General features: G+C 49.4%; 2 protein-coding genes across 3 annotated transcripts in view; one reads left to right on the top strand and one right to left on the bottom strand.

Moving 5' to 3' along the window:
- LOC108796531 (cyclin-dependent kinase-like 4) overlaps positions 1 to 8,804 on the top strand; it is a 12,381-nt gene extending 3,577 nt beyond the window's left edge. Inside the window, exons 3-10 of the mRNA XM_018568026.1 lie at positions 199 to 320; positions 2,131 to 2,203; positions 3,624 to 3,714; positions 4,480 to 4,680; positions 5,205 to 5,293; positions 6,538 to 6,594; positions 7,492 to 7,614; positions 8,667 to 8,804. Coding sequence (XP_018423528.1) covers positions 199 to 320; positions 2,131 to 2,203; positions 3,624 to 3,714; positions 4,480 to 4,680; positions 5,205 to 5,293; positions 6,538 to 6,594; positions 7,492 to 7,614; positions 8,667 to 8,768 — 858 coding nt within the window. The 3' untranslated portion in view covers positions 8,769 to 8,804. The remainder of the gene's footprint in view (positions 1 to 198; positions 321 to 2,130; positions 2,204 to 3,623; positions 3,715 to 4,479; positions 4,681 to 5,204; positions 5,294 to 6,537; positions 6,595 to 7,491; positions 7,615 to 8,666) is intronic.
- A 3,983-nt stretch (positions 8,805 to 12,787) lies between these two features.
- Positions 12,788 to 19,884, bottom strand: TUFM (Tu translation elongation factor, mitochondrial). Of its 2 annotated transcripts, none has more exons than XM_018568012.1 (11): positions 19,807 to 19,884; positions 19,106 to 19,143; positions 18,458 to 18,620; positions 17,877 to 18,043; positions 17,687 to 17,791; positions 17,196 to 17,360; positions 16,643 to 16,775; positions 15,057 to 15,161; positions 14,084 to 14,235; positions 13,575 to 13,694; positions 12,788 to 12,976 (listed from the first exon to the last, which is right to left on the bottom strand). In XM_018568012.1, exons 1-11 carry the CDS (start codon positions 19,844 to 19,846, stop codon positions 12,806 to 12,808), a joined length of 1,359 nt encoding a protein of 452 aa, XP_018423514.1. In that variant the 5' UTR covers positions 19,847 to 19,884; the 3' UTR covers positions 12,788 to 12,805. The 2 variants fall into 2 exon arrangements, with proteins under 2 accessions (XP_018423514.1, XP_018423515.1); XM_018568013.1 differs by having other exon boundaries at positions 18,458 to 18,617.
- Positions 19,885 to 20,016: the final 132 nt, after the last annotated feature.

Here is a 20,016-nt window from a genome sequence, read left to right as displayed (position 1 = left end):
AAGTGTCTTATCGTATTCTCTGTTTCCATTGGAGCATTGGAGAGATTCCTATTACTTCCTTTCCCAACAGGAAGTGAGGGACAATCTCCCAAATGGGGCACAGAGTACAGAATAAAACCTGACCGAGGTCCCGCCCCCTTTCCCCACATCGTGTTGGACTGGAGTTGGCCTTTAACCTTAATGACTTGTTTGTTCCAGCAACTGAAACACAGCAACCTGGTGAACCTGCTGGAGGTTTTCCGCAGGAAGAGAAAACTGCACCTCGTCTTTGAATATTGCGACCAAACGGTTCTTAACGAGCTGGAGAAACACCCCAATGGGTAAGTCCCATGTGAAGGTCATTTCATAGGATGAAACAGACTGTGTAACAGACATTAACCCTAACCAACCAATCAGATTGTGTCTTTCACCAGAGCAGTAAGAAAGAAGAATTCTGATTGGTCCTCAGTTCCTGCACTTTGCCGCAGTAGACAAGAAGAGTGATGTTGATGCCTATGTACACAACCATCACACAGCCTCCTCAACAATGCTATTCGTGTAAAGTGAACCCCATACAGGGGTACAGGTACACTTCAGAACAAGATCACACAGGGACTCATACACATGCAGATAACATGCATACATGCAATAGGTTGAACTTGATGGACCTGTGTCTTTATTCCACCTCAAATACTAGGTAACCTGTCAGCCATTCAAACTCCTGCCTAAGATGCATGCCCAAGATGGCTGCTATTACCAACTCTGTGTGCCCCTATGAAACTAGTGGCACCCTGATAGTAGGAGCCTGACTGCTCTGACTTGAGGAGGACGCATCCCCACCAACTACCTCCCTCTGTCCAATGAGAGTTGAAGTGGGCAGGAGGACATCTGTTCTTGAGGCTTAGTCCTCAAGGTGGAGAAGCCAGTCCCAAGAGAGGCACATGAAGGGCTCTTTAGCTCACACGGGTGATGGTAGCCATGTTGTGCTTTTGCTTTTAACAGGTTTGATGTTAACCTAGGCAACTGGATGGCACTCTTGTCATACAACTCTCGGGGTTGGAGTCCCACCAAGGTCATTGCCTTTATGAAGTTTGTATGGTCCTCCCATGTTTGCATGGACTTACCATACCAGTAGGTTTGATTGGCTTCCATCAAAACAGTGGAAGGGTTTAGATCAAGGTTAGGCAACCTCGGCACTGCGGCTATGGTGAAAAGACAAATCCCATCGTGCTTTTGTCTTTGGGAGTCATGTCTGTGGTTGCCAGAGTCTTGCAATGACTCATGGGGTTTGTAGTTTTATTACAGCTGGAGTGCCGAGGTTGCCTACCCCCGTCCTAGTGCATTCCTCATACTCTTGATCCGGTATAGGCCACCCCAGCACTCCAGCTGTGGTGAAGCTACGAATCCCATCATGTTTCTGCCTGTGGCAGTCAGAGTCTTGCAATGCCTCATGGGATTTATAGCTTCACCATCGCTGGAGGGCCAAGGCTGACTACCCCTGGATTAGGTTGTGTGCCCCTATGGAGAGCAGGGACTGGTACAAATGGTTCTATATACCCTCTCAGGCTGTGTGTAGTATGTTGGTGCTATATACACATACAGGGGACCGAAATATTAATATTGTCCTTTATTCCTGCATTGCCATTAGATTCTGCTGTAGTACATGGACAGTAGAGGAACACTACATTGTGCCTGATGGAAATGTCTAAATCCATGAACCCATCGCACTCGAAAGATAATGAGGGTGCTGCGGCTGTCGCCGGTTGGCAATCGTGGTCAACACCGGCACCCCAATAACACGTCAAATACGTCTGTTTATTGACATATGAGAAGAATACGTGATACACTCTATTATTATTATTATACAGGATTTATACAGCGCCAACAGTTTGCGCAGCACTTTACAATATAGGGAAGTCATTACAATCACAATACAACTCAAGACAAGATAGTAAGGAGGGCCCTGATCCTGAGGGCTTACAATCTAAAAGGGAGGGGGAACTCAATGCGACGTTTCGGGGTCTCGCAGGATCCCCTTTATCAGGCAGAACAAGCTATTGGAGTGCCGGTGTCTATATATTTCGTTTGATGGAAATGTCTCCCTCCATTTTCTTCCTATTGTGGTTTCCAAAATCTAATTTCCTGTTTCAGGGTCCCGGACACAACAACAAAGAACATCGTACAGCAGATCCTACAAGCCGTCAACTTCTGCCACAAGAACAGCGTAAGCAGGATAACAGGCTGTGATCATCTGAGTAGATTCATCAGGGAGTAAACCCCAAATCTATAACATGTGTGATGGTGTTTCGGGTGGAGGGGAAAAGGCATGTGAGATGACCTCCCAGCCAATATACCCCACACTGTAGCAGCACCTTGGCAACAGGGGATCCTGAGATTCCACTAAGTGGGAGCTTCACTATCTAGTGTCCTCTTTGGTGCCTCCACCTAAAAGGGCTTATAAGGGGCACTGCCTCCCAAGAAGACCTTGTCCCAAGGGTCTATCACTTACATACTCTTGCATTCATGAAGCAGTTCAGGTCCACACTTGAATGCAGATTCTGATGCTTTACTTGAACTTGCTAGGATGAAACATGAGAACAAAAGAGGTTGAATGCACAAAACACACAAGGGGCTCCTGCAGCTCCTTGGCTAAAAGCCCCTGGATGCCCAATACACACAAGAGCACCTACAGCTCCTTGGCTAGCAGTCCCTGGATGCCCAATACACAAGGGGCTCCTACAGCTCCTTGGCTAGCAGTCCCTGGATGCCCAATACACACAGAGCACCTACAGCTCCTTGGCTAGCAGTCCCTGCATGCCCAATACACAAAGGGCTCCTACAGCTCCTTGGCTAGCAGTCCCTGGATGCCCAATACACACAGAGCACCTACAGCTCCTTGGCTAGAAGCCCCTGGATGCCCAATACACACAGAGCACCTACAGCTCCTTGGCTAGAAGCCCCTGGATGCCCAATACTCTACAGCTCCTTGGCTAGCAGTCCCTGGATGCCCAATACACACAGAGCACCTACAGCTCCTTGGCTAGCAGTCCCTGCATGCCCAATACACAAGGGGCTCCTACAGCTCCTTGGCTAGCAGTCCCTGGATGCCCAATACACACAGAGCACCTACAGCTCCTTGGCTAGCAGTCCCTGCATGCCCAATACACAAAGAGCTCCTACAGCTCCTTGGCTAGCAGTCCCTGGATGCCCAATACACACAAGGAGCTCCTCTAGCTCCTTGGGGCACCTACAACTCCTTGGCTAGAAGTGCCTGGATGGGTCACAGCATGCAGAATGTCATCTGGAGGACAAAGCCCCTCAAAACAAGAGATTCAAGTATAACTCCATTCCAGGGATGGATCTAGCTGCAAATATATTTCTTTGGAGCAGGGTCATATGACACAGGACTGCAATGTATTCTGAACAAGTACGGGGGACAGACGAGTTATCTCTGGTGAACATACAATACAGAATCCAAGCCTTGCGTTCTTTAGACTTTGGTTTCTATTCTACTGAAGGTGACCGATGTCTTCATATAATCACAATGGCTCTACATTTCAGGTTCACATTTAGACACTCATTTGTGTTTTTTCCTTCTTATCAAAAACTTTATTTCGCTTGAAATGTGTCTCACTTTCTGGCAGTGCATCCACCGCGACGTCAAACCGGAGAACATACTTCTCACCAAGCAAGGAGTCATCAAGCTCTGCGACTTTGGCTTTGCCAGAATCTTAAGTAAGTCTTTCATCTCCTGGGATCAGGGATGTGATGATTGGAGACTCTCTCTGGATCAGGCTGATCATTGGGGAGGACAGGCGTAGGGGGCAGCAGGCTACAGCCGGCCATACACCTGGAGACTTTCATTCAAACAAATGTGTTATTTGGAAAGTTTGTGTGATTTTAGTAATAATAGTGAGTGGGGTCATCAACACAATTGTTTTCTGCTGATGAGAAAATCGAAGGACGGGGATGGAAAATTTCTTGAACTAATTTCATTCTAACAGTGAATGTGGTTTTTCATCAATATTCATCTCTGACGGCATTTATCACATGTCCTGGTGAGAATGGAGGCATTGCTGTGTGTTCTTATTGGGACACATGTGTGGAGACATTGCTGTATCGGGACACATGTATGGAGACATTGCTGTGTGTTCTTATTGGGACACATGTAACGGGACATTGCTGTGTATTCTTATCGGGACACATGTATGGAGACATTGCTTGACACATGTATGGGGACACATGTTTCGGGACACATGTATGGGGACACATGTTTCGGGACACATGTATGTGGACATTGCTGTATCGGGACACTTGTATGTGGACATTGCTGTATCGGGACACATGTATGGGGACATTGCTGTATGGGGACACATGTATGGGGACATTGCTGTATGGGGACACATGTTTCGGGACACATGTATGGGGACACATGTTTCGGGACACATGTATGGGGACATTACTGTTTATATACTCGTCTTGTTAATTTTTCCTCCACAGCTCGGCCTGGAGATGATTATACAGATTACGTGGCCACTCGGTGGTATCGCGCTCCAGAGCTGCTGGTCGGGGACACGCAGTACGGTGCGGCGGTGGATGTTTGGGCCGTAGGATGTGTCTTTGCTGAGCTGCTCTCTGGACAACCTCTGTGGCCAGGAAAATCTGATGTGGACCAACTCTACCTCATCATTAGAACCCTCGGTAAGCATGGGGGACCTGCTGCATTGTGGGTAAGGTGAGAAATATACAACTAAAAAGGGGCAATTAACTAAACTTGTTGAACCTTTTTAAAGTAACATTGTGTACTCTTCCCTGAATCCTGCTGAGCTTTGTGTATTTCATCCAGATCTGTGCAGTAATCCCGTGTGAGACTTCCTGTAATAAAGACCGCTCACTGCTGCTCTCACTCCTTGTGCAGGGTGACTGGTCTTGTCTCCGCCCCCTCCTGTAATAAAGATCGCTCACTGCTGATTTCTCTTCTTGTGCAGGTTGACTGGTCTTGTCTCCGTCCCCTCCTGTAATAAAGACCGGTCACTGCTGATTTCTCTTCTTGTGCAGGGTGACTGGTCTTGTCTCCGCCCCCTCCTGTAATAAAGACCGGTCACTGCTGATTTCTCTTCTTGTGCAGGGTGACTGGTCTTGTCTCCGCCCCCTCCTGTAGTTTTCTGCTTTAATAGGTTTCTTCATTTGAATTGCTGATGTATGTTTTGGAATTTGTCCCACAGGAAAGCTGATCCCCAGACACCAGTACATATTCCACAGCAATGAGTACTTCCATGGCGCCAGCATCCCGGAGCCCGATCCAGATGATGTGGTATGTAACCGGGACAGTGCAAGAGCCAACTAAGCATCAACCTTTCTCAGGCCCTCCTGTGCGCTCCTCTGACCCGAGCGTCACTTTGGTACGGAGGTTTTTTCATTTTCTTGACATCGGGGCCAACCAGCACCATTGGTTTTTACTCTGTCCAGTAAGAGGGTATCATTGGACCAGGGGATGATGGGAGGTTGTAGTCCAAAGAGTAAGAAGTCATGTGCTGAGTACCAACGTTAGACTACAATCGGTGCACATAAAGGGCCTTGTAATGGCAAACGCAGGGACACTGCGCTGCCGGATCTTCAGCCATTTACCATTGTTGACCTTAGCACATATGGAGCCTCTGTATGTAATGGCCGCTGACCTGCTCAGTGCAGCTCACAGCAAACTCAGATCAGTCCGCTGTCAGATCTCAGGACTGGGCTGGATGCTTTATGGCACCGGTACTTCACACATCAACTGGACCCAGATAGGGCTGCAACAACTAATCAACATAATCGATTATAATCGATGATTGAAAAAGTTGTCAACTTTTTCAATCATCGATTAATCGGCCTCTGATTAGTTGGCCCTGTTCACGGCTCCACACAAGCTGCGCACCGCACCTCCTCCCCAACTCCCGCTCACCGCCCGCCCACATCCACGATCGGCACAGGGACGCGGGAAGAAGGAGTAAGGAGGAGCAGGTGAGGGGTGACAGCCGCCGACAGACAGGCCCGATCTCAGAAGCAACTTGTTGGAAGACTGCTCAGGTAAGCCTGCACTTCCCTCCCCCCCACATGGTGCTCTATAATGTATTGCTGGGATTTGTATTCCTCTATAGCTGATGGTACATTGTGCTGTATATTATACATAGGAATACAAATCCCAGCAATACGCTGTATGTATAATGTACTATTTGTTGTATTCCTCTATAGCTGGTGGTATTCTGCATTGCGCTGTATAGAGGACTACAGATCCCAGCAATGATACATTATACAGCGCAATGCGGAATACCACCAGCTATAGATGGACTACAATCTCAATACAAACTAGTAGTCCATCACTGGAGCCACTTTTAAAAATGTATTTTATTTTTTATCCGATTAACCGATTAATCGAACTTAATAATCGGCTAACTAATCGATTTTGAAAATAATCGTTAGCTGCAGCTCTAGACCCAGAACTATAGAAGAAATTCAATCAAAACCCGCTCTGATTTCTTTATTTCTATTTTACTTTCAATGTCATTCTTCCTTCCGCAGGAGACCTTGGAGGAGAAGTTCCCTAATATCCACTCTGCAGCCATGGCCTTCATGAAGGTAATGACACCGGAATGACTCCCAGAGGCATGACGAGAGTTGTAGTTTCACCGCAGCTGGAGTGCTGAGGTTGCCTAGCCCTGCAATATAATATACAATACATATGATGGGAATACTAGGCAGCCACCCCCAATGTACTATCAATGCTGCCTCTACTGTGAAATCAAACTTGTTCTGACTTCATAAAACACGGACTCATTCTGACAGTGTACAGCAGGTACAATACCGGGCTGATTTATAACACGCTTGCACTGCATATAGCGTGCGAATGATGTTCACAGCACATTTCTTCAGCTCCTCGGCTCCATCTAGTGGTAGTAATGTGCTGCAACCGTCAATCACACAGCTATAGGCTCTGCAAATGCCACTTCTGTCTAAGCCCTATCTGGAGCCCTAACCCCCCCCCATTATTCTGGATAAAGGGCAAATGTCTACACTCCCCATCACCTCCCACAATGCCGTGCCTGATTGGCCAGTCACCAGGCCCCAAACTCACATGGCGGGGATGCAAATGGTGACTTTGTACATGGTATTGCGGTCAATCAGACATCATCTGAACTTCACTGAATGAATTTTTCTTAATTATTTAACTGAAAATGTAATTAATTAAAAAGTAAAATATAAATATATATCTTTTTTATATTAAAACCATCAAAAATAAATAAATGTGTATATATATAAAGATTTACAGATGGGATGGCACATCTTAGTCAGACCTGAATAACAGATTGCTCTCTGGGTCCGTGTCAGGTACACTGTACTCACTGTAAGCTCTGATGCATTGTAATGTAATACTTGTCCAGTAGACACGCCTCCACCGTGATGTCATACTCAGCGGACGCTGTGCTCTATGAAGTGACCTTGCTGCATGCTCACCCTTGTGACTCCTCCCCTTAGGGTTGCCTGAAGATGGAACCTGATGACAGACTGACCTGTGAGCAGCTCCTGGAGAGTGCTTACCTAAACCCCGCCCGCGAGGAGCCAGAGAGGAGGAATCGGAAGGCACGCAGAAGGCAACAGGTGAAGCCTCATTGTGTCTTATGTGATCATCAATAGAAAAATAAGTAACTCAGACATTCTTTACCTTTCTCACTTCAGAAGCCGCTTGGCAAGTTTTAGGTCCCTGTCTGACCTCCCAAGTTCTGAATGTGTGGGGTCAGGCTTTGGTCAGGGCAGCGATTGTCTGATCTATGCTGACGATTAGTACTGAGGGAGAATCGGAGGCCAATCCATCAGCAGGGATCATGGCACCAAGTCCCCGAACAGATATTTAAAGGAGAACTATGGGGTCAGGGCTTTTCCCCATAGTTCTTCTAAGGGTCACGGGAGGACACATACTGACCTCCTCCCGTGACGCAAAGCTCAGTATCCCGCGAGCTGCAGTATACTGAGATGCCGCAGCCGGGACAGATCCCGACAATTATGTCTGGATCCACCCAGCTGCGTGAGTGACAGCTGGCTCTGCCTATCTAGAGGCAGAGCCAGCTGTGCCCGCCCCTCCCCCGTCCGTTCCGCCAGTCAGCGCTGGAGGATCGGAGAGAGGGGAATCCCAGCAGGGAGCCATGAGTGACAGTCACGGCTCTCTGCAGGGGTAGATCAAGAAGTGAGCGCCGGTATGTGTTCACTCACTTCCCGATCTACTGAGCCGACCTGTCACAGTCTCATTGTCACAGGTCGGCTAGGACTATGAGGCCGAATGATTCTCACTCACCTCGTAGTTCTCCTTTAAAGCTGAGCTCCAGGCAAACAGCTTGGTAGCTTTTTACCTGCTAAGACAGCACAGCCAGCGACCTGATTTCCTCTTCTTGCAGTTACTGAACAATGTAGGCCACCTCCCCGCCCCCTGCCTGTGATTGGACAATGAAGGAGCAGCAGCACACCAATGAGGTCCCTTTCCCCTCCTGTCAGGATATGACTTCTCAGCACACATCAGTGCAGTAGGCTCTAGCTGTGGGGCCAGTTTGTAGTCATCCGCCTGGAGGACCTTTATCAGTAAAAGGCGGATCCTGGCCTAGCGCAGGACGTAAGTTTAATCCATGTGACCCACTCATGTGCGCGATTTCTCTCCGCAGACTCAGCTCCTGCCTCACATTCCCGGGAATGGAGTCTCTCCGGCCCCAGAGGGGAAAACCAAGCACCGCCCACAGAAGTTCGACCATTTCCCCAACATTTAGAGGCCCCAAAGGCTTTGTGCCGGCTTCAAGGAAGTGGGAGAGTCTGCCAGGGTTTCTCTCATGGGATTCTTACTGCAAACAAACAGAACTACAGGACTCTACTGGTTGACCTCTCTATTCTCTGTGACTCTTCACTGGGGTTTTGTTGAAGGGGCTGGTTCAATTTATGCCCCAAAACAACCCCTCCTGACCTCAGGATACAAGTTATTACAGACACGCGTCCGTAGTCCATGGGCAATCCAACCCTTCATGGTGGAAATAGGTTCATGTTTGGTATATCGTACATCCATCCAATGGACCACTCAAGAGGAGGACCCACCGCTTCTATCTCGATCCAATTCATTGGATCCAATTCAACCCAAGATGCGACCTCTCCTATTACTCTGCACCAGGGGTAGGCAAACTCTGACCCTCCGGCTGTGGTGAACCTACAAGTCCCATCATGAATCTGCTTCTGGGAGTCATCCTTGTGGCTCTCAGAGTCTTGCAATGCCCCATGGGACTTGTAGTTGCACCACATCTGGAGGGTCGGAGTCTTGTCCACCCCTGATCATTATTGGAAGGCCGTGTACAGTACATGTAGAGGAGTAAGACAAAAGTGCTGGGCATGGAGGTCAGCTGTCTACCATTGAAGAGAGAACTCCAAAATATTGGAGAAGAAAAGATGAGGACCAAGGTCCCAGCTGGTAATGATTTGGAGGACAAGGAATGATTGGAGGATTTGAGGTCCAATACTCACATGGATATGGTTGAGGGACGTTCCTATAGGGATATCAGGCAACCAGAAGATAAGGCTTGCGGGGAATACTTCTGTCCGCGGTCACACTTGATGCTCATTGGGGTGTGCTTTGGACAGTCTGGAGATGAGAGGCTATGGGAACCCGATCAGGCCTGGAGGGTAAAGTAGGAAAAAAAATCAAGAAATGAGGTCGGCAGAGGTGGCCGGACGAAACATATGGACAGGAGATCTTTTGTATGTTATCAACAATTGTTATTGGAAAGTCATAAACCACTGTGAACGCGTTTCGGGACTCTAATATGGCCACTTCCTCAGGAGGAGACACTTGGAAGAGACATCTCCCGACGTCTGTGTTTTATACTTGTGCCCCTCATCCGATACCAGACAAAAGATTATCTCTCCATCGGTTACGTCCGGGCGCCTCTGCTGACCTCAATTCTTAGTTTGTTTGGGGGCTTGCTACCCTCCAGCCCTCTATCATACCCGGGAATGAGTGGATGACATGAGCCACAGACATGACCCCCCAGAGGGTATTGGGGTTTCACCACAGCCGGAGTGCCAAGGTTGCCTACCTCTGATCTAGAGTATGGAGAATGCCTGAGGATGACTGTGGTGGAACCAGAACTATGGCAGGAAAACCCTATGCTGGAGGTAGAAGCGGCCACCACCTGGAACTAAAATATCACTTTTGGGTGAACCGACTGTTTAATCCAGGGGCAGGCAACCTCAGCACATCAAAATCCCACCATGCCTCTGGCTGTCTTGCAATGTCTCATGGGACTTGTAGTTCGACAACAGCTGGAGTGCGTAGGTTGCCCACCCCTGTCCTAGTGATCCTCTAAATCAGGGGTAGCCAAACTCCAGCCCTCCAGCTGTGGCAAAACTACAAATCCCATGATGCATCTCTCCCTGGAAATCATGCCCGTGGCTGTGAGAATCTTGCAATGCCTCGCGGGATTTGTAGTTCCACAACTGGAGGGCCGGAGTTTGGCTACCCCTGCTCCAGATTAAGGTTGCGCAACCTCAGGACTCCGTCATCACAGCTAGAGGGCCGAGGGTGCCCACCTCTGGAATTACCACTTCTTCTAACCTAAAGCCGACGAGCTGCCGCAAGTCACCGACGTCTTTGCTCCTCTTGGGAGCCTCTGACCTCGGCTCTGTGTACATTGTGTGATTTGGATTCCAGATCCTCCCGTTCTCCGTGTGCCTTTCCTGTAGAATAAAATGTTACAGACGATGTGTGAAATCTGATTGGAGAGACTGCGTGGTTTTCTTTTTTCTATGGGAGGGGGCGGCTCCTGTATTAAGATGGAGGAAAGTATCCAGTTCCCATAGCAACCGGCAACACAAACCGGATAAATTAACTTCTTGGTTGCCGTGGGTTACACAGACACCTTCCTGTATTGTGATTTATATCCGTTCCGTAAAACTATTTAATATTCAGACATAAGTTATCATCCAGTAAAGGGAATTCTTACACCAGGGGCAGGCAGCCTTTGCACTCCCGCTGTGGTGAAACTACAAATCCCATGCTTCTCCCTCTGGGAGTCACACCTGTAGCTGTCAGCCTTGCAATGCCTCATGGGACTTGTGGTACCACAACAGCCGGAGTACTGAGGTTGCCTCCCCCCGTCCGAGACTGTACATTTCTTGTTGGTGGCAAGATAACCCAACAGTCTTGAAATCTGCTCAGGCTTGTTTAGAGCCACAGCCAACGCTCCTATGCAGAGGTGTATTCAGACTTGGAGCTTGTTCAGACCAATTAATTACAGTGCGTTCAGTGCGGTTAGCTGCTGGGACGCACTGCATTTTATGTAGCATTGTAAGACTCTGATTTGGGGCATTTACCCCACAACCCTTGTTAGATCAGATGAGGGCACACGGACCACAGCTCCCCACTAGAGTCCATATGTTCTTACCTGGAGGGGTTCTATGGATTCATATCTTTGGCAACCTAGAACTCGGATTAGTTCCCGTGTAATACAATTACCGGCTTAAACTAGAGATCCACCGGTGCCGATACTTGCCATTTTCATGAGAACTACCAGGGTTGCAGCTGGGACCGGGCTCTGCCGCTCCACCGCTGTCCTGAAATCATTAGTCTGTATTGTTTTATAAAAACTGTCACATGACAACAAAAAAATGTATCAGTACTTGTATCTGTGAGGACTTGGACCAGTATCACGACTTGGACTCACAAAACTGGTACCGGTGCATCCCTTTATTTATAAAAACAAAATAAAACAGAGATGTACAAATCCCGGGAGCTCCTTACACATGACGGAGGACGGCACTTGGTATCTGAACATTCCCCGCTTAAAGGGGATCTATGGTCAATAAATAAATCTGTATTTCTATGTTGAATTTGAAGTTCTACCCCGCTCCTAATAACCAGATCCATCTAAAAGATACCTATAGATTGTACTTCCTCACTGACACCGTATCACTCAGCTCTGAGTATTCACTTCCTTCCGTCACCGCTCTGAATTACAACTCAGCGTCTGATCAATGTAACATTGTCACTGCTTGCTGGAAGCAATGCATGATGGGACATGTAGCCTGGAGAAATGGAGATTGCAGCAGGGAAAGAGACGCAAAGCACACTGGGAGTCCAGGAAGTTGTTCTAAGGTATTCCAAAGACTCTGAATAGTTTTGGAATACCTCATGGGACTTGTAGTTCTACAACAGCTGGAGTGCCGAGGTTGCCAGCGCTGGGCAAGCATATCCTGTGACTTTCAAACTCCTTTAATAAATGCAAAACTTCATCATTACAGGTCAAATGAACATTTATTACAAAAGAAAAGCAGCCCATGGATTGCCTGTATGGGGACAATGAAAGCCAAGACATCGGTGAGGTTACTCCCCTGTGTGGTCACAAACAGAACATGATCCATAACATGCCGGGTCACATAAGAGCGTTCATGTCAGCGCTTCTGATAGAGGATACGTTCCCAAAAACACTTCCCGAAGCATTCCCACCCTAAACTGATAGTCAGAAATGATCAGAATTCTTTATGTAGATCATAAAATGTGCACTGACATAAATGCCCCCCTGTGACCCCGGCCACAGGACAAAATCCCCATAGAGACCCTGATCCCGGGATCCTGCAACTCCTTCACAACCAGCAGGGGGCAGCACTTGCATTATTCAGGACAGGGAGTATAATACACAGAGAAGGTCGGGGCCACAGAGGAGTCTGAAGTGCTACACTTGCTGATGTTTGTCTTCCAATCATTAGAAATCTCTTGCCCTTCCCCCCTTTTCCCCCCAATGGGGTAAGTTCATGAAATGGGGAGTTAATTTAATCCCTCGTCGTCTCCTGGTTGCATCTCCAGGATGTCCGTTACGATTCCAGTGCCGATGGTCTTGTTTCCGTCTCTCAAGGTGAAGCGCTGACCCGTTTCCAGGATCATTGGCTGCCGGAGGGTCATGGTTAGGCTGGTGTCTTCGCCGGGCATAACCATTTCCTGCAAGAGAGGAGGAAGACGTTACTACGAGGTCAGAGAACCAATGTGAGGAGGTACTGGGGGGGAATTGTAGTCAGCCTTCACTGCACACACACTACACTTCTGAACTCATCTTTAGGGCCTAGTCACATCCACTCTGTCCACCCCACAGATGTTGCATTAGCACATTTCATTCCAATAGGCTGCCAATGCACCACAACGGGCACGTGACATTTTGTCTAATGCAGAGCACAATGCGGGTGCATTTCTTTAGGCAAACTTCAGCCCTCCAGCTGTGGTGAAACTACAAATCATATCTAGCATCTGCCTCTAGGAGTCACGCCTGTGGCTGTAAGTCTTGCAATGCCTCATGAGATTTGTAGTTGCAGCACAGGCAGAGTGCTGGAGTTCCTCTACCCCTGGAATGTACAGAGATCAGAGTACAGACCACACAAGAAAACAACACATACAGGTCAGGGGGAGATCTGGTGAAGTCTGAGCGGGACCGGGCCTGATAAAAGGGCACAGCCCTGAAACATCACCGCCGTCCCCTTCCACCTCAGACTACACCATGGCTCCTGGTGTTGTAATGAAGCAATAGTAATGAAGCAGCACGAACCTTTCCTTCGGGGAGAGTGACTCGGGCGGACATGTCCCAGGTCAGCGAGAACATGACGGGTAAGAAATTGCTGACAAAAGGCTTGTGGCGCCCTCCTTCCTCTTTGCTGAGGATGTAAACCTGAAACAGACGTTACCGTTAGAGCAACACGGAGGCAAGACACGGCCATTCAGAGGCTACAAACACAGCATGGGGTGTATAAATGGCGGGGCGCATAGATGGCGAGGCGCACACATGGCGAGGCGTATAGATGGCGGGGCGCACACATGGCGAGGCGTATAGATGGCGGGGCGCACACATGGCGAGGCGTATAGATGGCGGGGCGCACACATGGCGAGGCGTATAGATGGCGGGGGCGCACACATGGCGAGGCGTATAGATGGCGGGGGCGCACACATGGCGAGGCGTATAGATGGCGGGGGCGCACACATGGCGAGGTGTATAGATGGCGGGGGCGCACACATGGCGAGGTGTATAGATGGCGGGGGCGCACACATGGCGAGGTGTACCTGGGCCTTGACCTTCTGGTGAGGTTTGATGGAGCCGGGCTTGCACATGACCATTCCTCGTCTCACGTCCTCCCTCTTTATCCCTCTGACCAGGGCCCCGAGGTTGTCCCCGGCCTCGGCCCGGTCCAGGTTCTTGTGGAACATCTCAACACCTGCAAGAAATATTTTATTACCACCACCACCGAGCACTGACACTTCATGGTCATGTTATAGGTTATACCCCGACCAAGTAACGAGAGTGAAATGTAGATGCGGGAAATTGAGTAAAGATCATCTGGAGGTCATCATTTACTTAGGGTAGAAGTCTAAATTCACATTGTGTAGTGAATCCGCATACCGCTGTTTCCAAAGAGCTAAAATCAACTTTATTGTTCCGGCACAATGGAGAACACTCCACCCAGCTGCTCCTGACATGTTCCGCCCCCTAGTGGAGCTTAGTCATAGTACAAGAGGGTGTGGAGGGATAGGAGCTTCTAGGGCTCGTTTCATACCATGTTGTCCATTGAGCTGAAGGGAAGGATGGAGGTCAGATAGAAGACAGAAGGGAAGGCCGGAAGTCAGATAGAAGACAGAAGGGAAGGCCGGAAGTCAGATAGAAGACTGAAGGGAAGGCCGGAAGTCAGATAGAAGACTGAAGGGAAGGCCGGAAGTCAGATAGAAGACTGAAGGAAAGGCCGGAAGTCAGATATAAGACAGAAGGGGAGGACGGAGGTCAGATAGAAGGGAAGGTCGGAGGTCAGATAGAAGACTGAAGGGGAGGGCGGAGGGCCGATAGAAGACTGAAGGGAAGGACGGAGGTCAGATAGAAGGGAAGGTCGGAGGTCAGATATAAAGAGTTGGTCCTGGAAGTGGCTCTGGCTGCGATCAGAAGGTCACAGATGCATCTAGTTAATCGTCCCACCTCACCCGTTTGTAACTATCTGCGGGGGGCACAAGGGCCTCACAGTAAATGGAGATGAACTATGAAGATCACCTGTCACCACGGATTTCAAGTATTTGCCGCGGCCGACAAATTCACACTCGTCTCCCTTCTTAATAGTTCCCCGTTCCAGAGTTCCGGTCACCACGGTGCCTCGGCCTGCAAACCAAATACAAAGTCAGAGTTTAGCCGGGAGAGAACATTACACTGCGTATCCGCTTTACCAAGTCAGCCACCTACTGTGCACAATACATGAGGCTGCAATGCCCACCTTCCATATCCTCATATATGTATTTCTGAATCCTCCAAATCAAACCATCCCATATAGATTTTATAGATCTGACCTAAAAACTACCCCAGAGCCTGAAATGCAGCACCATAGACCTGCATGTTGTGCCCGCAGAGGGGCCTGAAGTTCATTAACCACTTGCTGCCCGGAGCAATTTCCTACATTTGCACACAGATGATAAAATCTGAGTTTTTGGCTAGAAAACAGCTCCAGACCCCCAAACAATGATCTATGTTCTGGAAGCAGAGGCCTTGTAGAATAAAAAGATGCTAGTTGCAATTTTTTATGTCGCACGGTATTTTCGCAAATGTTTATCAGACCGGTATGTTTAAGATGAAATACACTAAAATGAAATTTAGTGCACAGAAACAGAATATAATGCCTAATTTAATATATAAAATATAAAAGTCGGGGTCACATCGGGTAGACAGCAAACATGTCAAGCTTTAAAATTGTGTGCGCCCGTGAAACCTACAATACCCAAAATTTCCCTAAGGGGATGTTTTAAAAGGTTTTATCGCTCATCACTTCTAGTGCCAACAGTGATTGATGGCCCTAAAATGAATGCTCCCACTCTGACATTCACTGCGATATGTAACATGTGTATGGCGCAATTTTCGTTTTTGCATGTAGGCGCATGTTTGCTTTGCATGTGTGCAGGTGGGGGAACTTAAAACTAAAAAGTTTTACACTCAACCTAATTGCTATCGCATAGGAGGCTAACAAGCCCCCTATGTAATAGCAAATATGATGTGACAGGTCCTCTTTATGGAGACATCAGGGGTCAGACCCCTGATGCCCCAGACCTAGGGAGCCCAAAGAAGCCGAGATCTGCTTCCCCAGCTTCTTCTCCGGGCTCCAAGAGCCAGAGAATGTGCACAGTGACGACGGAAGTGATGCAATACATATCTTCCGGGTCCAGTGATCGGAGGAGAGATTAGTGGCTAAAAGCTTGCTAATCTCACTCTGATCTGTCAGGGGAGACCGGCCAAGCCGGGCCCGCACAGGGGACAACGGAGTCCGGGGAAGCCGGCGGCGGCCCCAGCAGTGGTGAAGGAGGGCACAGCGCAGCATCGTACAAATGATCCAGCCCCTGTACTGACACCGGATTGGCTTGTACAGAAACTGCAATCGCCGGCTGTTTAAAACGATACCAAGAAAATGGCGGCAGCAGCCGTGTTCGTGGTATAACCACTTCTAGGGGACGACGTGTATTTACGTGAACCTGATTGAAGTGGTTAAGAGGCTCTTGTGGTTCTGAATCATCTATAAACAGGACTAATAAAGCTCATCTGAGATCCCCTCACCAGAATATCTCATGGCGGGTGACGTATGAGAAGAGGCGGCATACCTGGAATAGAATGAACAGACTCCACCGGCAGCAGGTAAGGTTTATCCAAGTCTCGTATGGGGATGGGAACGTGAGTGTCCACAGCGTCCAGGAGCTTCATAACCGAGTTCAGTCCGAGCTCTGCATTCCGGTTCTGTGGAAGGAACACACGCCGGCTCTTTAATAAAACTCAAAAAGAAAGGTTTTGCTTGCGATACGGAGTCATGCAGCATGGCATAGCACATCGATCGGCACGGCATAGCACATCGATCGGCACGGCATAGCACATCGATCAGCATGCGAGAAGTGTTTTCAGATCTGCAGTGGCAGCCTCCATCATTCTCATGGTAGACAACCTCGGCACTCTAGCTGTGGTGAAAGTACAAATCCCATCATGCCTCTACCTCTGGGAGTTAAGCCTGTATCTGTCAGTCTTGCAATGCCTCATGGGATGTGTAGTTCCACTACAGCTGGAGGATCTGGCTGCCTACTCCTGTGCTGGGTGTACTTCAAAACTAACTATTCAGATTCCTCTGTAAATCTAACTTAGAAGATGGGCTTCTCCGATATCTACCTCCAGAGCGCACAGCGCAGAGCCGATGATCACCGGGGTGTTCTCTCCATCGTATCCAAATTCTGTCAGCAGCTCTCTGATCTCCAGCTCCACCAGATCCAGCATCTCCTTGTCATCGACCGCGTCCGCTTTGTTAATGTACACCACGATGTGCTGCACCCCGATCTGCAGGAGGGAAGGAGGGGGGTCACCGAACAGTCTGCGTTACTGAAGCACTGATATGCAAAAAGCCAAAGAGGGGGACAGGTGGATAGAGGGACAGGGAGGGAATGCAAAGAGGGGCGGGGAGGTGGACAGAAAGTCAATGGAGGGAGGGGACAGAGGGATAACAGGGAAGGGGACAGAAAGTCAATGGAGGGAGGGGACAGAGGGATAACAGGGAAGGGGACAGAAAGTCAATGGAGGGAGGGGACAGAGGGATAACAGGAGAGATACAGGGCCACCTGCTGGTGAAATGAAGTAAATGTTGGATAGATAACAGCCGGTCTGACCTGTTTAGCCAGCAGCAAATGTTCCCGCGTCTGCGGCATCTGTCCATCCGTGCCCGCCACCACCAGGATACAGCCGTCCATTTGGGAAGTCCCGGTAATCATATTCTGCACAAAGGAAGCTGAACGTTAGGTTACCCACAGAAGAGTTTCCCGCCAATGCTGAAAAGTGAGCCGTACACAAGAAACCCACCTTGACATAGTCGGCGTGCCCCGGACAGTCCGTGTGCCCGTAGTGGCGGTTGGAGGTGGCGTACTCCACGTGTGAAGCGTTAATGGTGATGCCGCGAGCCTTCTCTTCCGGCGCGTTGTCTATTTCTTCATATTTCTTAAACTTGGCCCCGCCTGCCTCGGCCAGGACTGAAATGAGACAAGCAGGTCAGCAGAGACGCGGCTTCATAATATAAATGGTTTTATATAAAACATATTCCGTACTACAGTAAACCACAGCAACCAATTAGAACTCATCCCGGTCTGTCTACAGTGAAGTGATTGGCTGCAGAGTTACACTACTATGACCTGTGACTGCACTTTGTACTGCCACAACCAACCTCTTTGTTGGAAATGCTCGGCTTCTGGCTGCCAGTGACCTCCCTACAGAGACAATGTATGCAACATGTCAGCACTATCTATACAGCGGACCAATGCAACCGGCTTAAAGCCTCCTCCGCTGAAGGGCAGTAGTTGCCAAGGGCAACCAACGGGTATATCCCGTCTGTCTCGCATACGCACAGCCCCGGGTTGTCTGATACCAGCCCCATCAGCTGCACTTACTTTTGGTGATTGCAGCAGTCAGTGTGGTCTTGCCGTGGTCCACGTGCCCGATGGTGCCGATATTGACGTGTGGCTTCTCCCGTGTGTAGGTCTTTTTGGCCTCTGTGGCGTAATTCCTGTACAGCAGTGGGCAGAAGTGGGACGCGGGGCTGGGCCATGTCTGCTAAGAGAAGCAAACAAAAATGACACTCACGGCGGCCTCATTCATTCCTATGGATCAGGCATACTCATTCATTCCTATGGATCAGGCATACTCACGGCGGCCTCATTCATTCCTATGGATCAGGCATACTCACGGCGGCCTCATTCATTACTATGGATCAGGCATACTCACGGCGGCCTCATTCATTACTATGGATCAGGCATACTCATGGCGACCTCATTCATTACTATGGATCAGGCATACTCATGGCGACCTCATTCATTACTATGGATCAGGCATACTCATGGCGGCCACCACTGGTCAAGTACAGCTCACCCACAGGAATAAATGGGGTGGCAGCACACATGCGCAGTGGCAAAGGAACCTGACTGGATGTTAAAACCTGCAAAGGCAGCCAGTACAGGACCGCACAATGACAGCGGGAAGGATGGTAATTGTTTTTAACCCCCCCCCCCCCCTCCCGGATATGATGGCGGAGTACTTACTGCAATGCGGAGGCTGTGAGCCGGGACTCTGCTGAGCACTGAGAGAGAGAAGAGAAAATTAATTATTAAAAAAGGACTTATTATAAAACACAGCGATGTCCCAGTCACATGACCCGGATATCCCCCATTCTTCTCTCTGCTGCACAGCTGCCGCTGGACACTTTCTGGGGGTCAGACATTTCCCAGCTGTGCCGGAGAGGGAGGAATGGAGGTATTCACAACTCATTCACAGGGGGTGCTGGATGCAGTTTCTATTCTGGTGACAGTGTCTCTATCTGCATAGAGGACAGGAGGGTTGGACGGGGAGGGTAGAGGACGGAGATGGGGGTTCAGGACGGGGAGGGTAGAGGACGGAGATGGGGGTTCAGGACGGGGAGGGTAGAGGACGGAGATGGGGGTTCAGGACGGGGAGGGTAGAGGACGGAGATGGGGGTTCAGGACGGGGAGGGTAGAGGACGGAGATGGGGGTTCAGGACGGAGAGGGTAGAGAAGGGTAGTTGGGGTTGTCAGGGTCCACACACGACAGTGAAGAGAAAGGTCACGGGCTTTCCCCATCAGGTTCTTGAAGTGACCTTCCTCACATATGACCTTCGCCGTGTACAAGGAGCTCCCCCGGGCTGTCTCCCCTCCTCCACCCACACCTAACCTGGAACTCCCCCTCAGGAAACGTCCACCGGAGCCCGTACTTGGCCTCCCCTTACCGGCAGAACGGCATGCAGACAACACCACGCGCCCCACCATCTTGCTGAAGAACGGAAGTGACGACACGGAACAGGAAATACACAGAGATAACCCCTGGCTGCCACCAGCAAGATGGCGGCTGCCGGGTGCGTGTCAGACGTTGTAATAGGAGATTTCACGTTGCTCCTCCCACTGCAGGCGTGCCCACGGGGACCTGCTTATGTAAGCCT

The sequence above is a fragment of the Nanorana parkeri genome, unplaced genomic scaffold, assembly GCF_000935625.1.
Source record: "Nanorana parkeri isolate BGI_ZX_2015 unplaced genomic scaffold, ASM93562v1 scaffold1127, whole genome shotgun sequence".
NCBI classification, from domain to species: Eukaryota; Metazoa; Chordata; class Amphibia; order Anura; family Dicroglossidae; genus Nanorana; species Nanorana parkeri.
Note: the sequence above shows the minus strand (reverse complement) of the source record. Positions and strands in the feature narration are given on the sequence as shown.